The 22,457-nt window shown below is 44.7% G+C and overlaps 1 protein-coding gene across 1 annotated transcript in view; it reads left to right on the top strand.

Moving 5' to 3' along the window:
• Susd1 (sushi domain containing 1) overlaps positions 1–22,457 on the top strand; it is a 124,400-nt gene that overhangs the window by 36,012 nt on the left and 65,931 nt on the right. Inside the window, exon 7 of the mRNA XM_055611612.1 lies at positions 16,827–17,006. Coding sequence (XP_055467587.1) covers positions 16,827–17,006 — 180 coding nt within the window. The remainder of the gene's footprint in view (positions 1–16,826; positions 17,007–22,457) is intronic.

Genomic DNA, 22,457 nt, shown 5'->3' with positions numbered 1-22,457 from the left:
CCAGCAAGGAGACAAGATTGGAGAGAATCTGCCGGGGTTCCTAGGTTAGGGTAATTGAAGTGAAAGGACTCGCCTTCCCCATGAGGAGCAACACGCTGTAGGCCAGGGTGCTGGCCGTGTTAAGAAGAAGAGCAGTCACTGAGCACACACATCCGTCCTTTTTTCCTTCCTGCCTGTGGGTACAGTGGGATCCGATGGACCTCTTCTCCTGCTGCCGTGCCTTCTACCAGGATGGATGTATGCCTTCAAACTGTGAGACAAAATAAGCCCTGTCTTTCCTTAAGGTGTTTTATACAACAGCAAGAAAAATATCTAATATAGAAATGATGAAAGAAGAAAATCTCAATTTTCACTGAATTTATTGCAGAGCTAAGAAATCATGCTATATATGACTAAGTTAATCTTGATGCTGTTCTGAATTATTGAGCTTTTAAACATGTTTACATATATTATTATCATATTCAGAAATTATAAGGGGCCGGGCCTTTATTCCCTTTATTCCCAGCACTTGGGAGGCAGAGGGCAGGTGGATCTATGAGTTCAAGATCAGCTAGAGTGAGTTCCAGGACATCCAAGGCTACACAGAGAAACCCTGTCTTGTAAACAAACAAACAAACAAACAAAAGAAGTTATAAGGATACATTTTAGAGGAATTATTACCAATTACCCATCTAACAAGGGTTAGTATCTAGAATATATAAGAAACTTGAAACACTCAGCAGAAGATAGTTGAGTTAAAGAGCAGGGAATTTGGGGCTGGGGAGATGGCTCAGCGGTTGAGTGTATGAACTGCAATTACAGAGGACCGGAATTCAGTTCCCAGTATTCACATCAAGTGGCTCAGGATAGCCTGCCATGCTAGCTCCGGGATCCCACCTCGTAGTCCCTCTTGAATGCTTGCTCAAACACACATCCATACACATAATTAAAAATAATCATATAACAGGCAATTTCTAAAGAATGGGAAAATGATCTGAACAAACCTTTCTCAAAAGAGTACAAGCAGCTATCTGAAAAAGTTCAGTACTACAAATAATCAGGGAAATGCAAATAGATTTTCCCAGTCAGACCGTGCATTCCATTTTCTGGCCATTATCTAAAAGACAGAAAATACCAAATGCAGGGAGGGTGAGGAAGATGGGGAACTCTTGATGGGAAGGTTAATTACTGCAGCCCTTACAGAAAACACCACGGAGGTTCCTCGCATTCCAAGGATGGAACTACCGCATGGGCTAACTATCCGGGTACTGGCCATACACCCAGGGAAGTGAAGTCGGTGCAAAGAGGCGACACCTGCTCTTGCTTTCCTACAGCTATGCTCCCGACAAGGAGTCAAGAAGGACTCAGTACTGGTGTCCATCAGCAAATGACCAAAGAGTGCTGTGTATGCATATAAGCAGCCGACTGCTACGCAGTCATAAAAAGAAGCGAATCTTGTCATTTGTACCAACATGAAAAGAACTGGAGGAGGTTGTTAAGTGAAATGAGCCAGGCACAGAAAGGAACACTGCATGATCTCCTGTATAGGTTGAATCTGAAAAGTTGATCTCAGGCCAGTGAGACGGCTCAGCAGGTAAAGGTGCCTATCACTGAGCCAGACAACACGAGTTTGACCCCCAAGACCCACATGGTGGAAGGAGAGAACCCACTCCTGCAAGTAGTCCTCTCGATTCCGTGTGTCATCACACACACACACACACACACACACACACACACACACACCGCAGACAAGCTAACAAATACAGTAAAAGCATTGGCATAAAAAGATTAAGATTAAGCTAGGCATGGTGGTGCATGCCTTTAACCCAGCACAGGAAAGAGGATCTCTGTGAGTTGGAGGCCAGCCTGATCTACATAGTGAAGTCCAGGACAGCCAGGGCTATGTAGAAAGACCCTGTCTCAAAACAAACCGACAAACAAAGCTTAAGATTAAAACCACTTAGAGTTCATCTCCTGGAAGTAGGAAGCAGAACAGTGGTCGTTAGAGACTGGGAAGCATCCTAGAAGTCCCCCAGGTACCTTTTGCCCTGTTTTTGATGCATTGTCTCTCACTTTTGTTTTCTTGCTATGAAACTACTTATTTTTGCTTCTTTTAAAAATATAATACTTTAATTTATTCCTTGAGAATTTCATGCAGTGCATTAATTACATTCACTTCCCACTCCTTTTCTCAACTCCTCCAAGATCCATCCCTCCCCTCCCCACCCCTTTCCAGTTTCATGTCCTCCTTTTAAAAAATAAGCCGCTGAGTCCAGTTTGTGCTGCGCATGCACAGGGTGTGGGTGTCCCTGGAGGGAGGTCAGCGTGCCAGGGGCCATACCCCTGAAGAAACCTGACTCTTCCTCTCTGAGAAGCCACCTGTCCACAGCAGCTCAGAGGAGGAGCTCCACGAACCTCTTCCTACTCAGGGCCAGCACGTCGATGGCTTCATCTTCTAAGGGTCGTGCACAGCTGCTGTTCCTTACGGAGTTCAGTGGCCTTCTCACGTCCAGAAGACACCGTTTTGCTCCAGTTTTCTTTCTTTCTGCCTCCCTTTCTGTTATGGTCCCTGAACTTGAGACGGGGAGTGTGTGGAGGGTGTGGTGATCCCCTTGTTGCACGTGTGGCCCAGAGCTCCATTGATAGTCTCTCATGTTTACCCGGAACTTGTGGATTCTTCCAAGCTGACCGACCAGCCAGCCCTCACAAGAAGGTGCGTGTGTGTGTGTGTGTGTGTGTGTGTGTGTGTGTGTTAACATTCCTTTGAAGCCATCTTTTTTTTTTTCATTTTTTTAAATTCTGAGTCTCTGCTTGGGATATGGGCTTGTGGGGAGCCCCAGGTATCCCCCATCTCTGTCTTCCCAGCACAGGGGTCACAGGCGTATGGTACCATGTGCTGGGAGCAAACTCAGGCCCTGGGTGACAGCAAGTGCCTGCTGATCTTTAAATACTCTAAAAATGTGCTTGTGTGTGGGGGGGGATATAACTTTTTAAATAACTAGAAAAAAAAAAGGCATTCAAAGGTTCCCTTGTAAGGAATGAGTAGCTGTTTAAGGATGGGGAATGCCACCTACTCTAAGCGACCGAGACACACTGTGTGTACATATGTCAAGTTAGCAGTCCAGCAGTCCGTATTCCACTAGCAAATATGGTCATGAGTCAAGTAAAAAGAAAAACGACAGCAAATTGCATGTATAAACCCCAGAGTGTGTATAGAAGACTCTGTGAGGCAGTCTGTCTGGGCTGAGAGCAGAGGGCAGCGTTATTTAAAGAATCCTCACCCCTCCCCTGTTTCACTACAAGGCCCCAGCTTCTCACTGCCTCTCCTCCTCTTGAAGCAGGGGCCCTTCTTATTTACCCTTCAGCCTTTTCTGGGCTCCCAAATCTGGGCCACGTGCCAGCCGACACTATTTTTAGCCGTGTTCTAAAGCTGCAGGAATTGGGAATCCCACCAGACACACTCTGGAACTGGGAAGGTGGCTGCTATGGAGCTGGGTGCTTGTGGAGGATGGTGGTGTGACAGGAAGTAGCTTTGGAGATTGGTGATGCCATTCCCTTATCAGAGAAGGAATAGTTGATGGACAGTGTTTGTTTTCTGGTTACTGTATCCGCTGGAGTGGTACCGGAAGTATGAGATCTCCATTCCTCTGGACTTGAAATGGTAACAGGACATGAAGTCTGAAAGCTTTCAATGGCAGATGCTCCTGTGGTCCCCCCTCCGACTTAGGGGACAGTGTGTTGAAATGCCTGGCACATATTTCCATTAACTCAATGGAAAAGAGAGATTTGCCTGCTTGAACTTAAGCCTGTTATTTTTAATTCTTCAGAGAAGATGTAAGCTGTCAGGGGAAATTAGATTTTTAAAATTTCAGCAAGTGGTGAACAGAGGGGAAGAAATTAACTGAATGTCCTCGTTAAGGTTTCTATTGCTGTGATGAAACCATGACCAAAGCAACTTGGGGAGGAAAGGGTTTATTTGGCTAATGTTAATCATCAAAGGAAGTCAGGGCAGGAACTTAGAGGCAGGAGCTGATGCAGAGGCCATGGATGAGTGTTGCTTACTGGCTTGGTGTTCATGGCTTACTCAGTCTGCTTTCTATAAACCCCAGGTGTCCCCACCCACAATAGGCTTGGCCTTTTCCCCATCAGTCACTAATTAAGAAAATGCCCTGCAGGCTTGCTGCCAGCCTGATCATATGGAAGCATTTTCCCAATCAAAATTTCCTTCTTCTGGATGACCATAGCTGTGTCAAGTTGACATAAAACTAGCCAACACAGTCGGTCATGGTTAACAACCATCTAGAGTCTAGGGCTACCACTGTATGTGCCAGACACTGGGACTGAGAACGTCTTGAGACTCAAGAGAAGTCTGCCAGCACCTGTCCCGTTAGGGGCGGATACGGGCATGGTGTGGGAGAGAATGCACAGAGCGCTGAGAGGTCAGGGGAAACAGGCTGGCGATGTGGAGGATTTGAACAGTTTGTCGAAGGCAGAGCCTGCGCTCCCGTAGAGTCAGGTGAGCATGGTTGATGGTGACAGATCAGCTTTGGGGGCTGGGAAGATCTGTCCTCCAGATCTTCTCCCCTCCCTTATGGGACCTAATCATCTATCCTTTCAGGACGGGACTCATCACATTAGTATGTCCGATACTGAGGATGGGGTCCTGTGGTATAGTGCTTGCCTTGCGTGTGTGAGGCGCTGGGTTCAAACCCTAATCTGGGATGGAAAAAGTGGATTTGGGATAATGTCTTTCTTTCCTTCTTTTCTTCCTTCCTTCCTTTTCTTTTTTCCTTTTCTTCCAAATGCAGAAAAACTGAAGTGTGTGTGCACTGTAATCCTGACCGGTGGAGGCTGAGGTCAGCCTGGGCTGCATAGTGAGACCCTGACTCCAAACAAAAGACCCATGTCTATGTTTGCTCTGCCCTCTCCAGGCCTTCTCCACTTTGCAGCAAAATGAAACCAGCTTCTGAAGTAGAAACCGCATAATTGTCTTCTCTACTTAAGACTATTGAAACATCTAAATGACCACTGAATTTAGAACAAAATCCACCTCCTAACTGTGGCCTCCGAATAGGTGTGCATTCTGATCACTCTCTCCTCATCCTCTCCCATCTCCCTTCCATTCCTGTCAAAAAGTTCCCTGCCTGGAGCCCAGTCTTATCTTGGCACGGTTCATAGAAGTTTGAAAAAGTTCTTGCGTGAATCAGAACACGAATCAGTGTGTTTGCATAACAGGTACCAGGTCAGCATCACTATGTGGTGCTTTTGAGTACTGAGCACTGATGGCTGTGTGGGAAGAATTCTCTTTGGGTGTGTGAGATTTCAAGATCCTGCTGTTGCCCAGTCTGTCCTTGAACTCTTGGACTCAAGGAGTCCTGGACAGCCTCCTGGGTAGCTGGAACTACCAGCTTGCCTCACTGCTCTTGGACCTGGAAAGGATTCTGACTTGGAATGGAAGAGTGCTCTAGTTGCCTGATGGTAGCCAGCAGGACCACGGGGCAGTAGCATGCACATCTGGTGTTTGGGGGCTGTCCTTAGCTGATGGGAAGTTCAGCTCGTTTGGAATATGTTTTCTGGTTTCTTACTCTGTACTAATTTAAAAAAGTGATATTGCTTTCTTTCTTTAAAAAAACATTTAAGAAACCATTTTGCTAAGTAGATACTGCTAAAATGCAAGTGTAGTTTGGATTCACCTGATGGTGCCAATTGAACTATGACTTTGCTCATGAGACTGCTAAGGGTATGAAACCAGGGCTTTGGAGACTGAGAGTGACTTTTGGGCTTGCCACCTGCTGGAAGCTCTCTAAACTCATTTCCTTGTATAGACGGGATAAAATGTGTCTTGTTCCATGCTTTTCTCCCCTTTTAACACCCTGTGAAGCTTTGATGAGAGAAGAGAACGCTAGCCCCGGGCCTGCCTGCTTCACCCACCTGAGGGTCGTGCTCCAGCTGTGTGTGTGTGTGTGTGTGTGTGTGATGCTTTGGTATATGTGTGTTAGCATGGTGACGTTTTGGAGGCTCAGGGTTGGTGTTATAACTGGTTTCAAGATCGGTTTTTTTGCCTTCTGGTCGCTGGGGATGCAGCCGTGTACCACCACAGCTGTCTTTATTTTTAACCAAGGCTGGAAATCTTTCAAGTGGCCATGTATAATTTCTTTTCTTTCTTTCTTTTCCCTTTTTCTTTCCTTTTCTTTTTCCCACAGGGTCTCTCTATGTATGGCTGTCCTAGCACTCACTATGTAGATCAGGCTGGCCCTGAACTTACAGTGAGTGATCTTGTTCACCCTCCTGAGTGCTGGGATGAAAGGCATGCACCAGCATGCCTGGCTAGCTGTAAAATTCTTCACTCTTCACTTTACCTTAATTTTTTGTTGCCAATCAGAGAGTCTGTTTACAACTGGAACATTAAAATGAAGGCTCTCATGTTGTCCTCTGAGAAGAGAAACATCCCCATGGCAGCTCAAAAGCCTTAAAACCGATTAGCACCTCTGCAGAGAGACGGTCCTGACAAGCACGCCCATACTGTGTTACCCAGCCTGTCACCGCCCCCGCAGCCTCTGAGGTGTCTCAGTTCTAGCTGTTTCCAAACTAGACACTAGTTATTGACAGTAAGTGCTATTGTGTGAAATGGAAATTTTTCTTCCAAATGAGCTCTATGAGCATGAGCTGAAGAAAATATATTGTTTTGTCAGGGTCAAAGCTGATAGAAGACTTCAGATTACAAAATATGTCAAAAAGTAATTTTTATCTTCCTTCTGCCTTATGGGTAATCAGCCTTTTGGGTACTAATGAGCTGATTAGCTTAGTTAAAGCAGCTAATAAGCTGCTGTGCACAGAGAGGTTCGTGGCATAGAATAATTCTTTGGTTTTCCTCTACCAGTTACAACAACATTTTCTAATCCAACGCACCCCATACTGAGACGTTATTTTCTAAGCCCCAACCTAAGGACAGACACAATGTGGTGCCCAAACAGCACTGCAGGGAGGGTCTGATTACATGTAGCTGAATTCAGAATGTGCTGCTGTCTGTCACAGGTTTAGCTCCTTTGACCATATCCCTTACATGTGACCATAACAAGGTCAATGCCCTTAACAGGGTTTGTAGCTCACACATCTGCAGGATGATAGGCACGGCCCACAAAGTCTAGGGATTGGGTTCTGTTATCTGACTCAAAATGCAAGGGCAGTGTGGACTCTGGGGTCGGCCTGCCTAGACCATGTGGGCCCTGCCGAGGCCTGCAGTCACTGCTCTCCAGGCGCCTTGTAAACTTGATTTGATCCTAAGCATGATAGAGCCGTTTCTGTTTATTGCTGGATAAAAAGGAAAACCAACCTTAATACGACTTTTTTTCAGTTTGCACACTTGTTTTTGCCCTTTTGCAGAGTTTGGCCTTCTGAGAAGAACTTTGTGGGGGAGGGGAGGGAGTTAGTTGTAGCCAATATGTGGAACGGTTCTATGATCCATTCTTCTAGGGTTGGCAAGACACTGGCCACAATTTATAGGCTCTTTTGGTCACTTTCTTTGTTTTCTTAGCTTATTATTTATCGATCTTTAAACAGTCTTAGAGGAAGCTTTATATTACTCTGCTGTTTCCATCATCAATCCCCATTATTGTGTCAGTGTTCACAATAAACAGCAGCCAATGTGGGTGACATTGTGGTGCAGTTGGTTTTGATTAGATGCTATAAATCACCTATACCTTTCATCAGATGGGTTCCCTTCTGGACTATTCTCATGGGGAGGAAGACGATCGCACCTCAAGATGAGACACGAATTTCCACTACAAATTTTGGCTTTGGAACTTCCACCTCACATTCCCCAACTGGGGAGACCTGTTTTGAAGTTGATTATTCAAATAAAATTGTAGAGAGTGGGAGACTAAGGGAAGATGCCCAGCCGTGCTCATAATTAGTTGACTGTATTCCCGGCGCAGGTTCAGGCCTGGTTACTTAATAATGTAATTAGCCAGAGAAACATGCGCTTTCGTGAGCAGCCCCATGCATATGCCATGCAAACTTGTGTTCTTAGCCCCCCTCTCCTTTGCATATGAACTGTTTTAATGCTTATTTCCTTGTGATAGTAGGAGCTTTGGAGGGTTTTAATATAGAATTTTATCTTTATTACCTTTGTTGAATTGGCCGTTAATAGGGATGCCCCCAAACTTGTTGAAGACATCTGTGGCAGGAGGCCATGCCCCAGGCAAGACCCGGGCCAGAACCACATATCACACGTCAGCACTAAGGTTTCAGGGGGTTACAGTATGCGTGACCTTTCTTGGGGTTATATGAGCAAACACCTTTTTACCCCAGTTAAAGCACCCGTGACAGATCAAAGAAATGGTTCCGTCTATGTCTAGTTTGGTAAACCAGTGAGAATTCTGTGGGGAGGGCGGGGAGCAGAGTTGGGAGTGCTACATACGGAGCACAGGTGACTGAGAGGCAGCTCCATCACAGAGAACCTCGCCCTCCATCACAGAGAACCTCGCCCCCGCGTAGGTGACGACTCATGAAAATCAGCTTCTGCTTAACTCGCAGACCAACCTACTGAAAAGTCTGCCCTAACTGCAGGGTCCCTGTCTATGCGAGCCTGGGCAGGGCCTCAAAGAGACTGGTCGTTTTCCAACCTTCCTGAGTCTTGTCAGCCTCCCTTCTCCCTCTAGGAGGTGGTTTTTCAGTTGAGAGGAAATCTCGACCAGCACACAGCTCAGGTGGAGAAGTCTCCACGGCCGGGAGGTCTGTTCCCTGAACTCTTTTGCTCTGAGAAATTTCTCAGAGACAAGGCTGGCCTAGGAGGCTTGTGAGGAGGTTTGAATGCACCTTCCTGCGACCTCATCTCAGGTGTTAGCTGTCCTGTCAGTCTGTCCTATCCAGGACCTGGAGTGAACCCCTTCATTTTCAGGTGTCTGGATGGAACTCACAAAGTGTAGTGTAACTGTGGCCTCTGTCTGTGACTAGCAGTGGGACTTTCAAGTGTATTTTATGCTCTAAGAAACACCATATTCTTATCAGCAAACACCATGCTAAAAGAAACCATCCACCCCACATGGTTTCTGTGAGGATAAATGTGATGGCTACAAATAAAGTAGCTACTTATGTGTTATTACCAAACTGTTGAGGCCCAAGGCGTGTGACCTTCGATCATACTCAAACACCCTGGTGCCCTTCCTTTTTAAAAAATCTCCCCTTCTCTTCCTCCACCATCATCTCTTCTCAGATAGTCGCCCTTCTATTTTCACATCCTTTAAAAACTATAGGTTGTACATCTGAGGAGAAACATGAGGTACTTTCTGAGAATGGCTTACACCACTTCACGTGATCTCCAGTTCCAGGTGTCCCCGGAGCCTTCATGATTTGATTGTTCTTTCAGGCTGGATAGTTCTCCATTGAATGTCCAAATCTGTCTTTCTGTGTGTGTTTCATCACTTATGCTGATTTTATGCTTGACTATTACAGGTAGCTCATCGATAAATATAAACAAGGAGGCATCTCTGTAGTACTTTGACTTAGAGTTCTTATAATATATGTAACCAGGAATGGTCTAGCTGGACCATATGGTGCTCTGTTTTAGCTTTTGGGGGACCTCTGTACTTATCTCCATGCTGACTGTACTACGTTACACTCCTACCAACTATGCATACTGATCCCCCCACCCCCATCCGAGTCAGCATTCACTGTCTTGGGCCTATTTTATTTGACCGAAATATTTTCTAGTCCTGTACAGGGAAGGATCATCCCTCAGGTCCCAAAGAAGAGAGCTGAGATTATCCCTGATCCTCTTTTGGAAGCTTCTGTGTGCTACCCCGTTATCTTACTTAATGCTTAACTTTTACCACAGTCTGATTTTTTCTCATATATATATATATATATATATATATATATATATATATATATATATATATATATATATATATTTGTCCATTGACCCACTAGGTTCTGTGAGAGTGTCAGCTTTGTCCATCATGTCCAGCGCTGTAACAACCAGCATGAACTAGTTACTTAGTAAACAGGCACACCATTGAACAAATCAGCACAGACTGGAAGACTGGAGGGAACTTTCATCACTCACAGCTCTATCAGTCCTGGAGTGTTAGTATTTGAGAAAAATCCTCCTAGGTCTGAGGGAGAAAGTGCTTCTGGAATAGTAAGGACGGGCAGAGAGGAAAATACTAGGAAATGTCAGAGATGGAGCAGCTCTTGTGTGAACTCTGGGTATCCCATAATTACTTCTGTGACTTTGGATACCTGTTATGCACTTGAGACATCTCCACCTTTATGATGAGAAATGGTCCTTCTGTGGAGTGGTGCAGTGAGTAGTAGTCGGTGTTTGAGCCCATAGTCACGTGATGGCTATCGGTCAGAGTCCGTTGCTCTGAGCTCTAGCCAGGACAGCCTGGTCCACACATCAAGACTCTTTAAACACATACACACACACCAAACAAACCAACCCACGAGGAAAACCAAAACAGCAAATACAAAAACCTCACCCCAAATTCTAGCTGAGGATATACAGCAAAATCAACTGAGTCTTATAAAAATGTGTGCATCCAGGACCCCTGCTAAGTACAGCCGAACAGGGAGAGTTCTCTCTGGGTAGAGACAGGGTACCCTTCTTCATGCTAGCTAACATTCCTCAATGCTGTAACAAAGCCCCTGGCACAAACAACGCCAGAGATGAGTGGTTCCTCCCGGGTTGTGCTTTGGGAGGTGGAGTCCATCCCAGTGAGGAAGGCATGGAGGCTGAAGAGGCTGATCCCCAGGAGGAGGAGCTTGTGGGGGCATTTGCTGTATCCGCAAAGGTGAGGCAGCAGAGAGCTTGGGCTGCAATCAGGACCAGTCTACAATCCTCAGGGTCTAGTTGCCCGTGTCACTCAGGAACACTCTGCATCCCAAAGTTTCTACAACTTTCCAAAACTGTACCACCAGCTAGGGACTAAGTCTTTAAACATATGAGCCCAAGGGAATCATGTCACACTGAAATGATATTCTACTTCTGGCCTCAGTGCGCTCATGATGACCATCATACAGTTAAAAACACACTTAGCCCAACTCCAAGAGTCCGTATAGTTTTAACAGTTTCAACACTGTCAAGAGTCTCTGAAGTCTTTTCTGAGCTATAGGCATACTCTTGGCTGTGAAGTCAAAACATGCATACGTATTTCCAGTATACTGTGGCTGAGGGTAAATCTTCCCATCCCAAAGGGGGAAACTGGATGATAGCAAGGAAGGCTAGAGCAAAGCAAGACTGAAACACAGCAGGGAAAGTGCCGTGTCCAGCTTTCAGGGCCTATGGTAGCATTATCTGGGCACGTGTGTTCTTTCCCCTGGGCAAGCTCTGCTTGGTACTTGCACACAGCCACCTTTCTGATGTGTCTACCATAGCCATCACAGTTTCATGCTCAGCCCACTCAGGAGCCCCAGGTAGGGAATCTAACCCTGCCAAACGTTGCTGGCCTTACTGCCTTTTTTCCTGAAATCTTGATGTAAGCCTCTATGAGCCGAGAACATTTGCATTCTACATGCCTGCAGAACTATCACCAAATTCCACTGTCACTGGAGATGAATCCTGGCCTTCGTTTATAATCGTACTGGTCTCCTATCGTCTGCCTGCCTGACCCCAGGAAAAACATCTCCTAGGCAGTCCTGTTTGAGCAAGGGCAGGGAATCCTGCAGTGGCCGCTCTCTATTTGCAGACTCCCTCCCTTGCCACAGGCACTCTTCTTATAAAAGCACGCTTTAAAATTAGCTTGCAGGTCTACTTCCCAGAGCCTTTCCCTCCCTCGCCACAGGCACTCTTCTTATAAAAGCACACTTTAAAATAAGCTCGCAGGTCTATATCCCAGAGCCTTCGCTGAGTGGGATCTCACTCTGAAAGGTACCACATCTTTTGTGCCTTTACCCAGAGTTTGAGGCTTCATTTTAATGGTGTTCTTCTGACAACTACTGTTTTGTCCACATCCGCATGTCTCTCTTTCTCTGCCAAGAGCACACTTGAAAAACTTCTTTCTGTTCTGCTTTTAAATCTCCAGTAATGAGCTATAGGAACGATCCCTGAAAGTATAGTCTTTGCTCTTCAATCTCAAATATTGTATAAATAATATAATATTTTTCTATAGTATTATATTTATATTCTAACTATAAATCTAGCTAGAATAAATGAATGGCAGCATTGCCGCCGTTGATGTTACGACATCTTAAAAAGCTTTCTCTAGCAAACAAATTAATATAATACTTTCAAATTCAGCCTCACTCAAACTTTTGGGGTCTGGGTAGAACTAGACCCTTCAACAGATTGTGACACAATTAGCCCCTAGCTCCACAGAAGCCCTGCCCTCTGAAGCTTGATGGTCTGGGCCTTAGCTCTCTGCACGACTCTTGGTGTTCTGGTCTTCCCAGCTGCCACCAGAATGACCCATTAAGCTCTATTCTAAGGCTTCTCTAATCCAGAGCTTCAAATTCTTCAACATTTGTCCAAAATGCTAGTTCAGAAGGCCTATGAACCACACAGTCAACTTTATTACAGCTGCGACATCACTTCCTGGCACTGATTTCTGTGTTACTTTTCTGGTTGCTGCCACAAAAACAACTGATAGAATAAGTTATGGGAAGAATGATTTATTTTAGATCCTGTTTCAAGGGAAATAGTCCTTTACGGTGTCAAAGGCGTGGTAGCTACTTTTGTCCACAAGAGCCATGAGCTGGTGGCATACCTTCTATATTGGAGGGTTGGAGAGCTGAAGGGATTCGAAGCAGGGCCAGAAGCTAGGCCTTTGCCAGGTAATGTGTGTCTCCCGCCTTGGACTTACCATACCCCAGAGTTCTGCAAGCTCCCAAGACAGTGCCACTGGCTGGAGAAAAAGGCTTCAAACATGGGGCTTACATGTTTGCCATTGCACATTAAAGCCCCAATAGTCAACACGCACACGTCCATACACCCCCTGGGTGATTCTTGATAAATGCTTAGAACAGTGTGTTTCGTCCAGATCACACAGTTTTTCTAAATATCTTCTGCCAAGGGATTGTGCAGCCTGAACATCTCAGTAATGGGAACTCACAGAGCTGTAGGTACCATCTGCCTTTGATCTTCCTCTCTAGAGACCAAGCCAATCATTTCCCATCAATCTGGCAATTTTTTTAGCTATTAATTACAAGCTTCTTGCAAGCACAGCTAAAGTCATCAAGCCCTTCATCGCTCTTGAATATGTTTAAGATGGAGACCAACCTCGTTGTTTTCCATACTCTTATTCTCTTAGAACATCCATTCCTCAATAATTCAATGATCTGTTGCTGGGTTTCTTTCCTAACCTCACCGCTGAGACCTTTACGAGTCCATACTGAAGGCACATTGAAAGCAGCATTTTCAACTCTAGTTCTTCATTAGTGTTTCAATTTTCAGCCCTTGTTTTTTTATTTCTTCTCTTACATGCTCTAGTTGAATCCTGGCTTAAATTAGATGTATGTGAGTGACTGGACAGTCTTAGAAAGCATTAGCTACTCGCTTGGTTGACTGTTCATGCGCACACAAACGATACTGATGCCTTGCAATGTGTTTGCTGCTGGAAAAACACAGTGAAGGCCAAGGGGTCTCGTGTCTGTTAAACACGCATGAAAAGAAACAGAGCCCTATGAGCAAACATGGGACCTAGGAAGTGACTGCCTCATTCTGGGCCCATAACTGCCTGTGATTTGAGTTGGTGTTGACTGAAAGCTAAATCTCAGTCAGGAAACCAATGAGGTGGGCTTGGCTGCTGTACTTATTACAGATCTTTGGATAACTCCAATGGCAACAGATGAGACTCTTATTTGGAAAGAGTCTCTTAGGAAAGTAATTCTAGGCCTTACAACAAGCCCAAGCATCTGTAATGAGGCAGAGAAGAGCAAGTTCCACCAATTCTGCATCAAGGATTTAAGAGAAGCCTCCTCCAGCGTGTCTTCCATTCATTCATTCATTCATTTATTCATTCATTTATTTAGTTAGTTAGTTATTCATTTATTGGCATTGGGGATTGAACCTAGGACCTTGTGAATGCTAGGTAAGCATTCTACCACTGAGCTATAACCCTGGCCCACATTTACTTCTTATTTTGCAATAAGTTTTTTCTTTATTTTCCCATTGGCCTTGAACTCACAGTGCAGCTCAGACAGCCCTTCTTGCCTCACCTTCCCAGGTGACTGGGCTGATAGCTTGTACAGCAGGCTTCCTGAGACTGCCTGTTCCTACAGCCAAGCATGGCTGAGGGGGATGTGGGAGCATCATGTACATTTTCTTTATTTTGAATGCTTTAGCTCAATAAGTGAATTTTTTATTTTTAAAGGTGTGGATGTCAGGAATGGCAGCTTTTCCTGGCTTTCTACACATGAAGTAGAAAACTTGAAATCAAAATGAATAGCACAAGGATATTTTTTCCCTTTTCATTTTTAGGTGCAGCTGAGATTACTGATTACATATGGGATTCTTATAGTTTTTCTTCTTGCTCTTTCTCTCTCTCTCTTTCTCTCTGTGTGTGCGTGTGTTGAGACCGAATGACTTTGAACTTATATTATTTATTTGTTTATTTTTGAGAGTGTTTCATGTCTTTGGCTTACTTGGAACTCACTATGTAGAACAAGTGGTCCTTGAATTCACAGCGATCCTCCTGCCTTTGTTTCCCAAGCTGGGATTAAAAGCATGCATTACCTAACTTACCTTGAGCTTCTGATCCTTCTGCTCAGGGCGGCTTTGACAGTGATGGCATGCGCCATTACTCTCTGTTTAGTGGCGTAGGAGATGGGCATGGAAGTTCAGGTGTGTTACTAGCTCACTCTGCCACGCAAATGATGAACGACGGTCCCAGTGTTCCTATTTTATTGCTGTTCCCTGTGAACGGCTGACTGCTGCATCAGTGACAGATTTAGCTTCACCTGTCCGTTAGACCTCACTGCTCGAGTCTCACTGAAAACCTTTGGAACGGTGTTTCTGTTGCTAATTGTCTTACGTTACTCAACCTGTAAAGTCATTTAAGAATATCAAATCAGTCGTCCAGTTTAAATAGTACTGATCTGTGTACCTTGCCAAATTCATTGTTCATCCATGATTTACCCAAGACCTGTCTGCTCCATTTCTGAAGATCTAGACCTTTTCTGGTTTGTGTTCTCGTCAAACTGGGTTACTTTTGAATTTTGTTGTTGTTGAAACTGTAAGAGTCTGTCAACAGACAATAAATAGTATTTTTCAAGTTCCTATGTATTTTTGAAATGCATATACAATCCACTGCTCAGCATATGTATGTAATTAATTTTGAAATCAAAGAAAGGGAAAACCATGCAAAAGAGACATCTGTGTATTGTACAGATGAAACCTGCGGACTCACTAGTGTGTCACGGATATCGTCTCTACTAGTGTATGGATCTTTCTGGTCGTTTTATGACTGCTCAAGAGCATTGTAGCTTATTTGCCTAATTTCCTCTATCTCCTCCTGGGCCTTTTGCAGCCCAGGCTGGCATCACTGTCTTCCTGGGTGTTGGGATTATAGGCAGTCCACCACACCAAGCACCCAGTTCTCTTTTGACATCTGAGTTCATCTTTCAACATCTGAGTTGTTTCTGATGTTTCAGTATTAAGACAGACCTGCATATTCATTCATATTTATTTGTATGTTTTATGTCCTTTATCTAAAATGATTTTTCAAAAAGGCCCCAAAAAGATGTTGGGAAAGTGGGCTTAGATCTAGAAGTGAACCCCTCATTGGAGTCATCCCCATCAGTGAAGTGTAAAGAAGAAAACTGAACGAAACTCAGGGCCATGAATACTGTCTGCAGGCAGAGGGCAGGGGCAGAGGCGAAATGGTCTGTTCACTAAGCATGCATTTGGTTTGGAGAGTGTCTTGCTCTGCAGCCCAGGCTGTCCTTAAACCTTCAGTTGCTGGACCTCAGCCAAGTGCCAGGCTTACAAGTAGTTTTTAAGTCAATATTTTATTAAGTACGTCTGAATTTTTGTTGGAAGAGCTACACAAGATTTTTTTGAAAGCTAAAAGTCTCTGAAGAAAACTTTTTTGTGCTCTGAAGTCTGCTTTAGTTGGATCTGAAATGGCCATGTCATGCTCTTCTTCTGTGTAAAGTTCTGTGTAAATAGCTCACTATCTTTTTTATTGTTGCTTTTTTTTGAGACAGGGTTTCTCTTTGTAGCCTTGGCTGTCCTGGATTCACTTTGTAGCCCAGGCTGGCCTCGAACTCACAGCAATCCACCTGCCTCTGTCTCCCCGAGTGCTGGGATTACAGGCATGCGCCACTGTGCCCGGCAGCCCACTATTTTTAAAGATTGCAGAAAAAACTTCAAGTCACTTTAATGCTTTCTGATCTGTCCGCTTCTTTGCAAGTGCTTTTCCCTCCCAGGGCTGTGCGTGATGCGAGTGTAGAAAGACAAACACTCTGTGCTCGCTCTGCTTTGAGAATGTCAAGGATTTTGTAATATTTTATTTGCTGTCCAGTTGACAACAGTTGCTACAATTGCACTATCATCTACTCATGAGTTAAGGAACTGAAGATACATAGTAAAGAGTTCTAAAGAACTTCGGGGTGTAAAGAGCCCTAAGTATTATTTCATAGACAAGCGCTATACATAAGCCATCTCATAATTTGGCTCTTTTTTCTGTGTGTACATTTGAAAATTTTATTAAACTCAGGCTCACCAGTTTCCTATGCTTCTAGACAACCCTGATTTTATATAATCACATTTGAATTATTTGAGGGAGTATGTGTTTTCTCGTTTCCCAAATGAAGGGCCTCTGTCATCATGAAACATTTGTTTCTGAGATCCTAATTGCAGGGATGGAGCCGGCTCATCTTTGTTGTCCTGTTACCTCTCGTTGCAGAGATCAGCTGTGGCAGTCCTCCTGCAGTTCAGAATGCCATCTTGGTGGGGAATCACAGCTCCAGCCTCGGGGGTGTGGCTCGCTATGTCTGTCAGGAGGGCTTTGAAAGTCCTGGAGGAAACATCACTTCGGTTTGCACAGAGAAAGGCTCCTGGAGTGAAAGCACTTACACATGCACAGGTATAGATTCCTTCCTGCTGGGCCCCTGGTACCTGAGACATAGCACCAAGGGGGCAGAGGGTAGAGCTGCCTGCCTCTGCTGGTTATGCGGGTGGGCATCTGGCTTTAGGATTGTCAGATTACTCTTGATGATTTAGAAGGTGGGTTGGGAAAATGAAATATTTTACACATCCATCTTTTGAAACACCATAATTCACTATGTTTTTTTGGTTTTGTTTTTTGTTTCTTTTGTTTGTTTGTTTGTTTGCCTTCTCTCCTTAGCCAGCTGAGAAAATCTGTTTTATGAATCATTTTCTTGGAGGAGTATACTCTTTGTTTGTTTTGTTTTTCAATACAGGGTTTCTCTGTGTAGTCTTGGCTGTCCTGGACTCAAGTTGTAGACCAGGCTGGCCTTGAACTCACAGAGATCTGCCTGCCTCTCTGCCTCCCTGAGTGCTGGGATCACAGGCATACACCACCGAGCCCAGCAGAGAAGTATATTCTTAACATATATAACATGACGGCTTTTCAGACAAAAGATGACCAAAGGAGTTGTTTTATTTAACTGTGTCAAAATAAAAAATGCATCACATTGATTCTTTTCGCATATATATGTCGCTGGCGTCATGTATATGCGCATTGTTGTGTAACCAGTCTCCAGAACATCTCATCTTTTAAAACAGGAGCTTCCCATTTCCTTCCCCACAGACCCTGGTATCCTGCATTCTGCTTTCTGTCTCACAGGAATGTGACAGCTGTAGGCATTTCATGGGAGTAGAATCATATAGTTCTTGAAGGTTTTTTCCAGTGTCACTTATCTCACTTAGCATAGTATTTTTAGGGTATACCACCAATGGAGGATATGTCATTTTCCTCACCTTTGAGAGGTGAGAAATATTCTATTATATATAAAAGTGCACTTTAAATTCTATTTTCTGTGTGTGTGTAAGTACGTTTCTGTAGGTGCATTTGGTTGTGTGTATAGGTGTGCAGGACAGACGTCAGCCTCAGGTGTTGTTACTAGGGGTCCAGCCACTTTTTTTTTTTTTTTTTGAGACAAGATCTCTCATTGGTCCAGAGCTTACCAGTTAGATTGATCTGGCTGGCCAGTGAACCCCAGAGATCTGCCTGTTTCTGTGTTTTCAGCACTAGGACTACCACAGTAGGCCTCCATGCCTTCCTTTTACGGGGTTCTGGCTGTCAAACTTGGCTTCTCACACTTGTGTGGCAAGCACCTGTGGACTGAGTCATCTCCCCATCCCTGACAGACAGAAATTTGATGATATCCATTCTGCTCACCCATTCATCCCAAAGATATGTATTTTGTGTGCCCTATGTGTGAAGCTCTACATTTTTGGAACTTATGATGCGGTAGAAGAATCAGACCCCTCCCCAAGGAAATGCATATTCATATGTCCCTGCAATGGTTTGTAAAGAAATTCAAAGCATCATAGACTGCTGGATCCTGTGGGTAAGAAATCCCTGGAGTGGGTAGAAAATTCTTCCTTTTAGTTATCACCATTATAAATGCAAAAGATGTAGGGTACAGAGTGAGGAAACACAGAGGCTGAGAACCCTTGTTTTGCAGATGTCTCACTGGCTGAGCTAAGGAGCAAGGACAAGCCAGCAGCAAGACCGAGGGCTCCAGGGCTGGGGCTTCTGGTTTCCCTGAGGATGAACTGAACTAGACTAACGGACTCTCTAGCTCATGACCGCATCTCTAGCAGCACCTCCAGGACTTAGCTGGAGAAAGGGAGACAGCTTTCTCCCAGAAACCTGTTCCCTGAGGAATCACTTGTTAGGGAGCGGGGATAGCTGTGGCCCCTTTGCCATTTGTCTCATTGCTCAAGGTCCTCTGCTGCCACCGTTCAGAGTCCAGTGGCGGCACAAGGATTAGTCACTACCTGAAAAACCAGGGGAGCTAGACGGGGCACAGTAAGCTATTAATTAGCCGATCCTTGTACAGCACTTTGAAGAACAAACATGTTATATAACTGCTAATTATAATTACTGTCCTCAGCCCTCCACTTTCACTAAGTCTGTGGTTCCAGCTGCAGCTGTTTCCATGGGCTTATGCAAGCTTTGATTTTAGGAGAGAAAAAGGCATTCTCCCTGGGAGCTAGGCTCTTTCTGTGAGGAGGCTTGTGTGCCCTCAATCAGGACTGGCAGCTAAATTCGATTTTCTCAGATAAAGGGAGTGATTTACACGCTGATTAATTCATGCTTCTGTGCAGATCCTCTCTGGCACGGCGGGCTGGAGAAGCTTCTGGAAACGGAGCGAGGAGATGCTGGTTGTCATGGCTCTTGCTTAGCTGCCCCTCCTCTTCTTCCCCATTTTTCATCAGCGTCTTTACTGGCATCTGGACCCCCCCCCCGTCTATTCCATACTTACTGTATTCAGTGTTCACTTACAGCTTCTTTCCCCACTATCATCCTTCCTCCATTTACCCCTCTTTCTATTCTTCTGTGTTTTATTCCAAACTGGGGAGAGTAAACTCTCTGTACATGGATTGTTTTTAATTACTTTAAAGTATGTGTGAAGCCCTGTGTTGGTGGCACAGATCTGTAATGTTTTTTAATGGAGTATGAACTCTAACAAGGTGGTAGGACTTTTTTTCCTAGGGCCGAAGGAGGTTGGACTTTTTTCTCTCTAAGGCCAGTTTGAACTGGAAACTCCAGACAGCTGGGAATTAGGCAACTACTTCAGTGTCTGGAAAAACCTGAGGTGGAAGCTTCACATTAGTGAGTCAGTTTTCTGTCAAGATCAAAGAGGCTGATCCCTTGTTGATAAGGCTGCCCCTGGCTTCCATTCTGCACAGGTCATTTGTCTTTCATGTTTGGAGTCTGGGTTAATGATTACAAGGCTGACACTCCGATCACTCCAGCACTCCAGCTCTTGGAGAGAACAACTTTGTTGAAACATAGACTGTTGATCATCCCATAGCCTGCTCTGGGTACTACCACAAAAGCGCCTCTTACCCTCTGTCCCTCCTTGGTGGTCGACCCTCCTTGCCAGCCCAGTGAGCACTCACTTACAGCTCTGCACGTTTTAAATGGAGAAGAAAGGCTGACTGGGGTAAATGTGCATGACTACATTGGCTGGGTTGGGTCTGCATATGTGTACAATATTTGGGCTCCAACAGTATTGCCGCGCTCACTGAACACCAGCTTGCATACCCAGAGTTCTCCTGGGGCCTCTAATGTTTGATTTCATTTCACCCTCAAAACCTGTAAAGCAGGTATTTTCAGTTCATAGCCCAGTGATGTGAGACTCACGGAGGTTCAGCAATCTTCTTAGGATCATTCTGTAACTAGTGCTTGATGGAGTTATGATTTGAACTCAAGTCTGGGAGCCCTGGAGTCCCACACTTCCTGTTCTCCCAAGCTTGAACTATTTGCATACCAGCCTGATGAACTTTGACATAATTTACATAGCTTGTTTCTTAAAATTACACACACAGTACACACACATACACATTTTACACACATAAAGGCACATTTGAGATGGAGATTTGCTATGTTGCTCAGGCTGGTCTCAAACTCTTGTTCTCAAGAGATCTTCCTGCCATCGCCTCCCAAACAGCTAAGTCTATAGACATATATCACCATGCCTGACAAACAATCTAAACTTGTAGTTTTAATGCACTGATCAATGATTCTTTGTAAAATGTGGCATATCATGACTCTATTGAACTAGATGTAGTTTTCCTAATGTGCATTAAGAAATTAATACCCAAATAAACACATATGTGTTCATGTGCATATGTAATTCACCTTAGGAACTTAGGCATGCCACTTTTACCCACTTTACATGACTTGAACCTAGAACTTCACACTACAAAGGGAAGAATTAGACTGTAGCAGACACCTTTGTTGCTGCTGTCATCAAAGTGTGCTTGTTTTGCACTCTGTTTGGAAATGGCCTCAGAGCTGTGTCATGAGATTATTGTTTCTCTTTTGGAATCAGGAACTGTTTAGACTGGAAATGATATTGAACTTACCCACCTGAACTTATTCTTGCAGTGTTTTCAAAAGTAAAGAAGGGTCCCAAATTGTAAATCGAGAGAGTAACCCAGACTGGTCCCCAACCTTGTACAGAGTCTTCTGAAAATCTAGGTACACGTAGTCCCTTCCTTCCCTTTTTTATCTCAGCCTGCCAAGGGGAAATTAGGCATCCATTTCCCTTCCCCTATGAATGACCACTGCTAAATCCATGCTCTGTCCTCCTCCTTCTCTAACTTTACTGTTGTGGATCATCCATTCATTCATCTAACCGATCCACCAGAAATAAAAATGCTTTATGATTGTCTTTGTCTTAGGCATTTGTTAACTTTAGAGAGATAAGTACAGTTTTTGCTATGATAAAGTTTCACTCTGAGAAGTGGGACATTTACTAAGTAATTACAAAACAGTTAAGTGCTGCACAGATAAATACTAAGTATTAACAGCTGCCAAAATCCATAGAAGCACACACGTATGAAGACATGTGTTCATATGTGTATCATACGTGTGCACACATAGTATATTTGTGTGAGTCCCCACCCGTCACAGATGGACAAAGCAAAGCAAGCCCAAGTACTTTATTATCCCAAATCTAGGGCAGAGTCAGTAGGACCTTGGGGGGCCCTTTTCTGTGTCGAATTGGAGATGTTTATACGTCCTACAACTGGACAGGCTCAATTCTTGCTCTCCCTGCTTCTGTCCAAGGTCAAACCCCAAGTGTAAGCACGACAGAGTGGCATTTTATCAAGGAAAAACAGATAAAGGGTGGGGGAGAGGGAGGCGGCCTTTGCTAGCTTGAGAAACAGGGAGGCTGGCCTTGCGGCTTGGCCTTAATGACAGCTAAACCCTCCCTGCCTGGACGGAGTGAAGAAGATGAGATGAAAGGAGGCCGCACCCTTTATGGCCTTTCTTTCCTTCACCCCCTGGGCATATGTTCTTAGTGGCCCCTCCTGCCCTCTTTCCTGCCCTTGTCCCCGGGACTCCTTGGATATCAGTTCTCTTGGTGCGCTGCCACTGATGCCCTCTCCTTGACCTACTTGGGTGTCTTACTTTCGCCCACCACAAATCCATGGCTTTTGGGCTATTTTCCCATTGGACAGTCAGCAGGTAACTCATACCTCACGTGTCCTCAGTGCAGTTCTTTGCTCTCTCTTACAGGCCTGCTCTGCCTCTTGTGTCTCTGAGGAGAGCAGTGAAGGGGCATTCATTCAGCCTCTTGAGCTCCAAGGCTGGCAGTCAGCCTGGACTCCTCTGTCCTTCCCCCTCACCTCCCATTCATCTTCTTCAGAACTGTTTCTTGTTTCATAATAGTAGCCCAATTTCATCTCGTAGCCTCTTGACTACTTCAGCACAAAGGCTCTTAGCGGCAGGGTCTGACCCGTCTAATTGTGAGTCTGGACTCGGTCCCTCATGCTGTCTGACCCTTGCAAGTTACTTAACATCCAAGCCTCAGGACTGTAGAATGAACAT

This window comes from Psammomys obesus, unplaced genomic scaffold (assembly GCF_907164565.1).
Source record: "Psammomys obesus unplaced genomic scaffold, mPsaObe1.curated_primary_1811, whole genome shotgun sequence".
NCBI lineage: Eukaryota > Metazoa > Chordata > Mammalia > Rodentia > Muridae > Psammomys > Psammomys obesus.
This window is presented reverse-complemented; position numbering and strand designations above follow the sequence as displayed.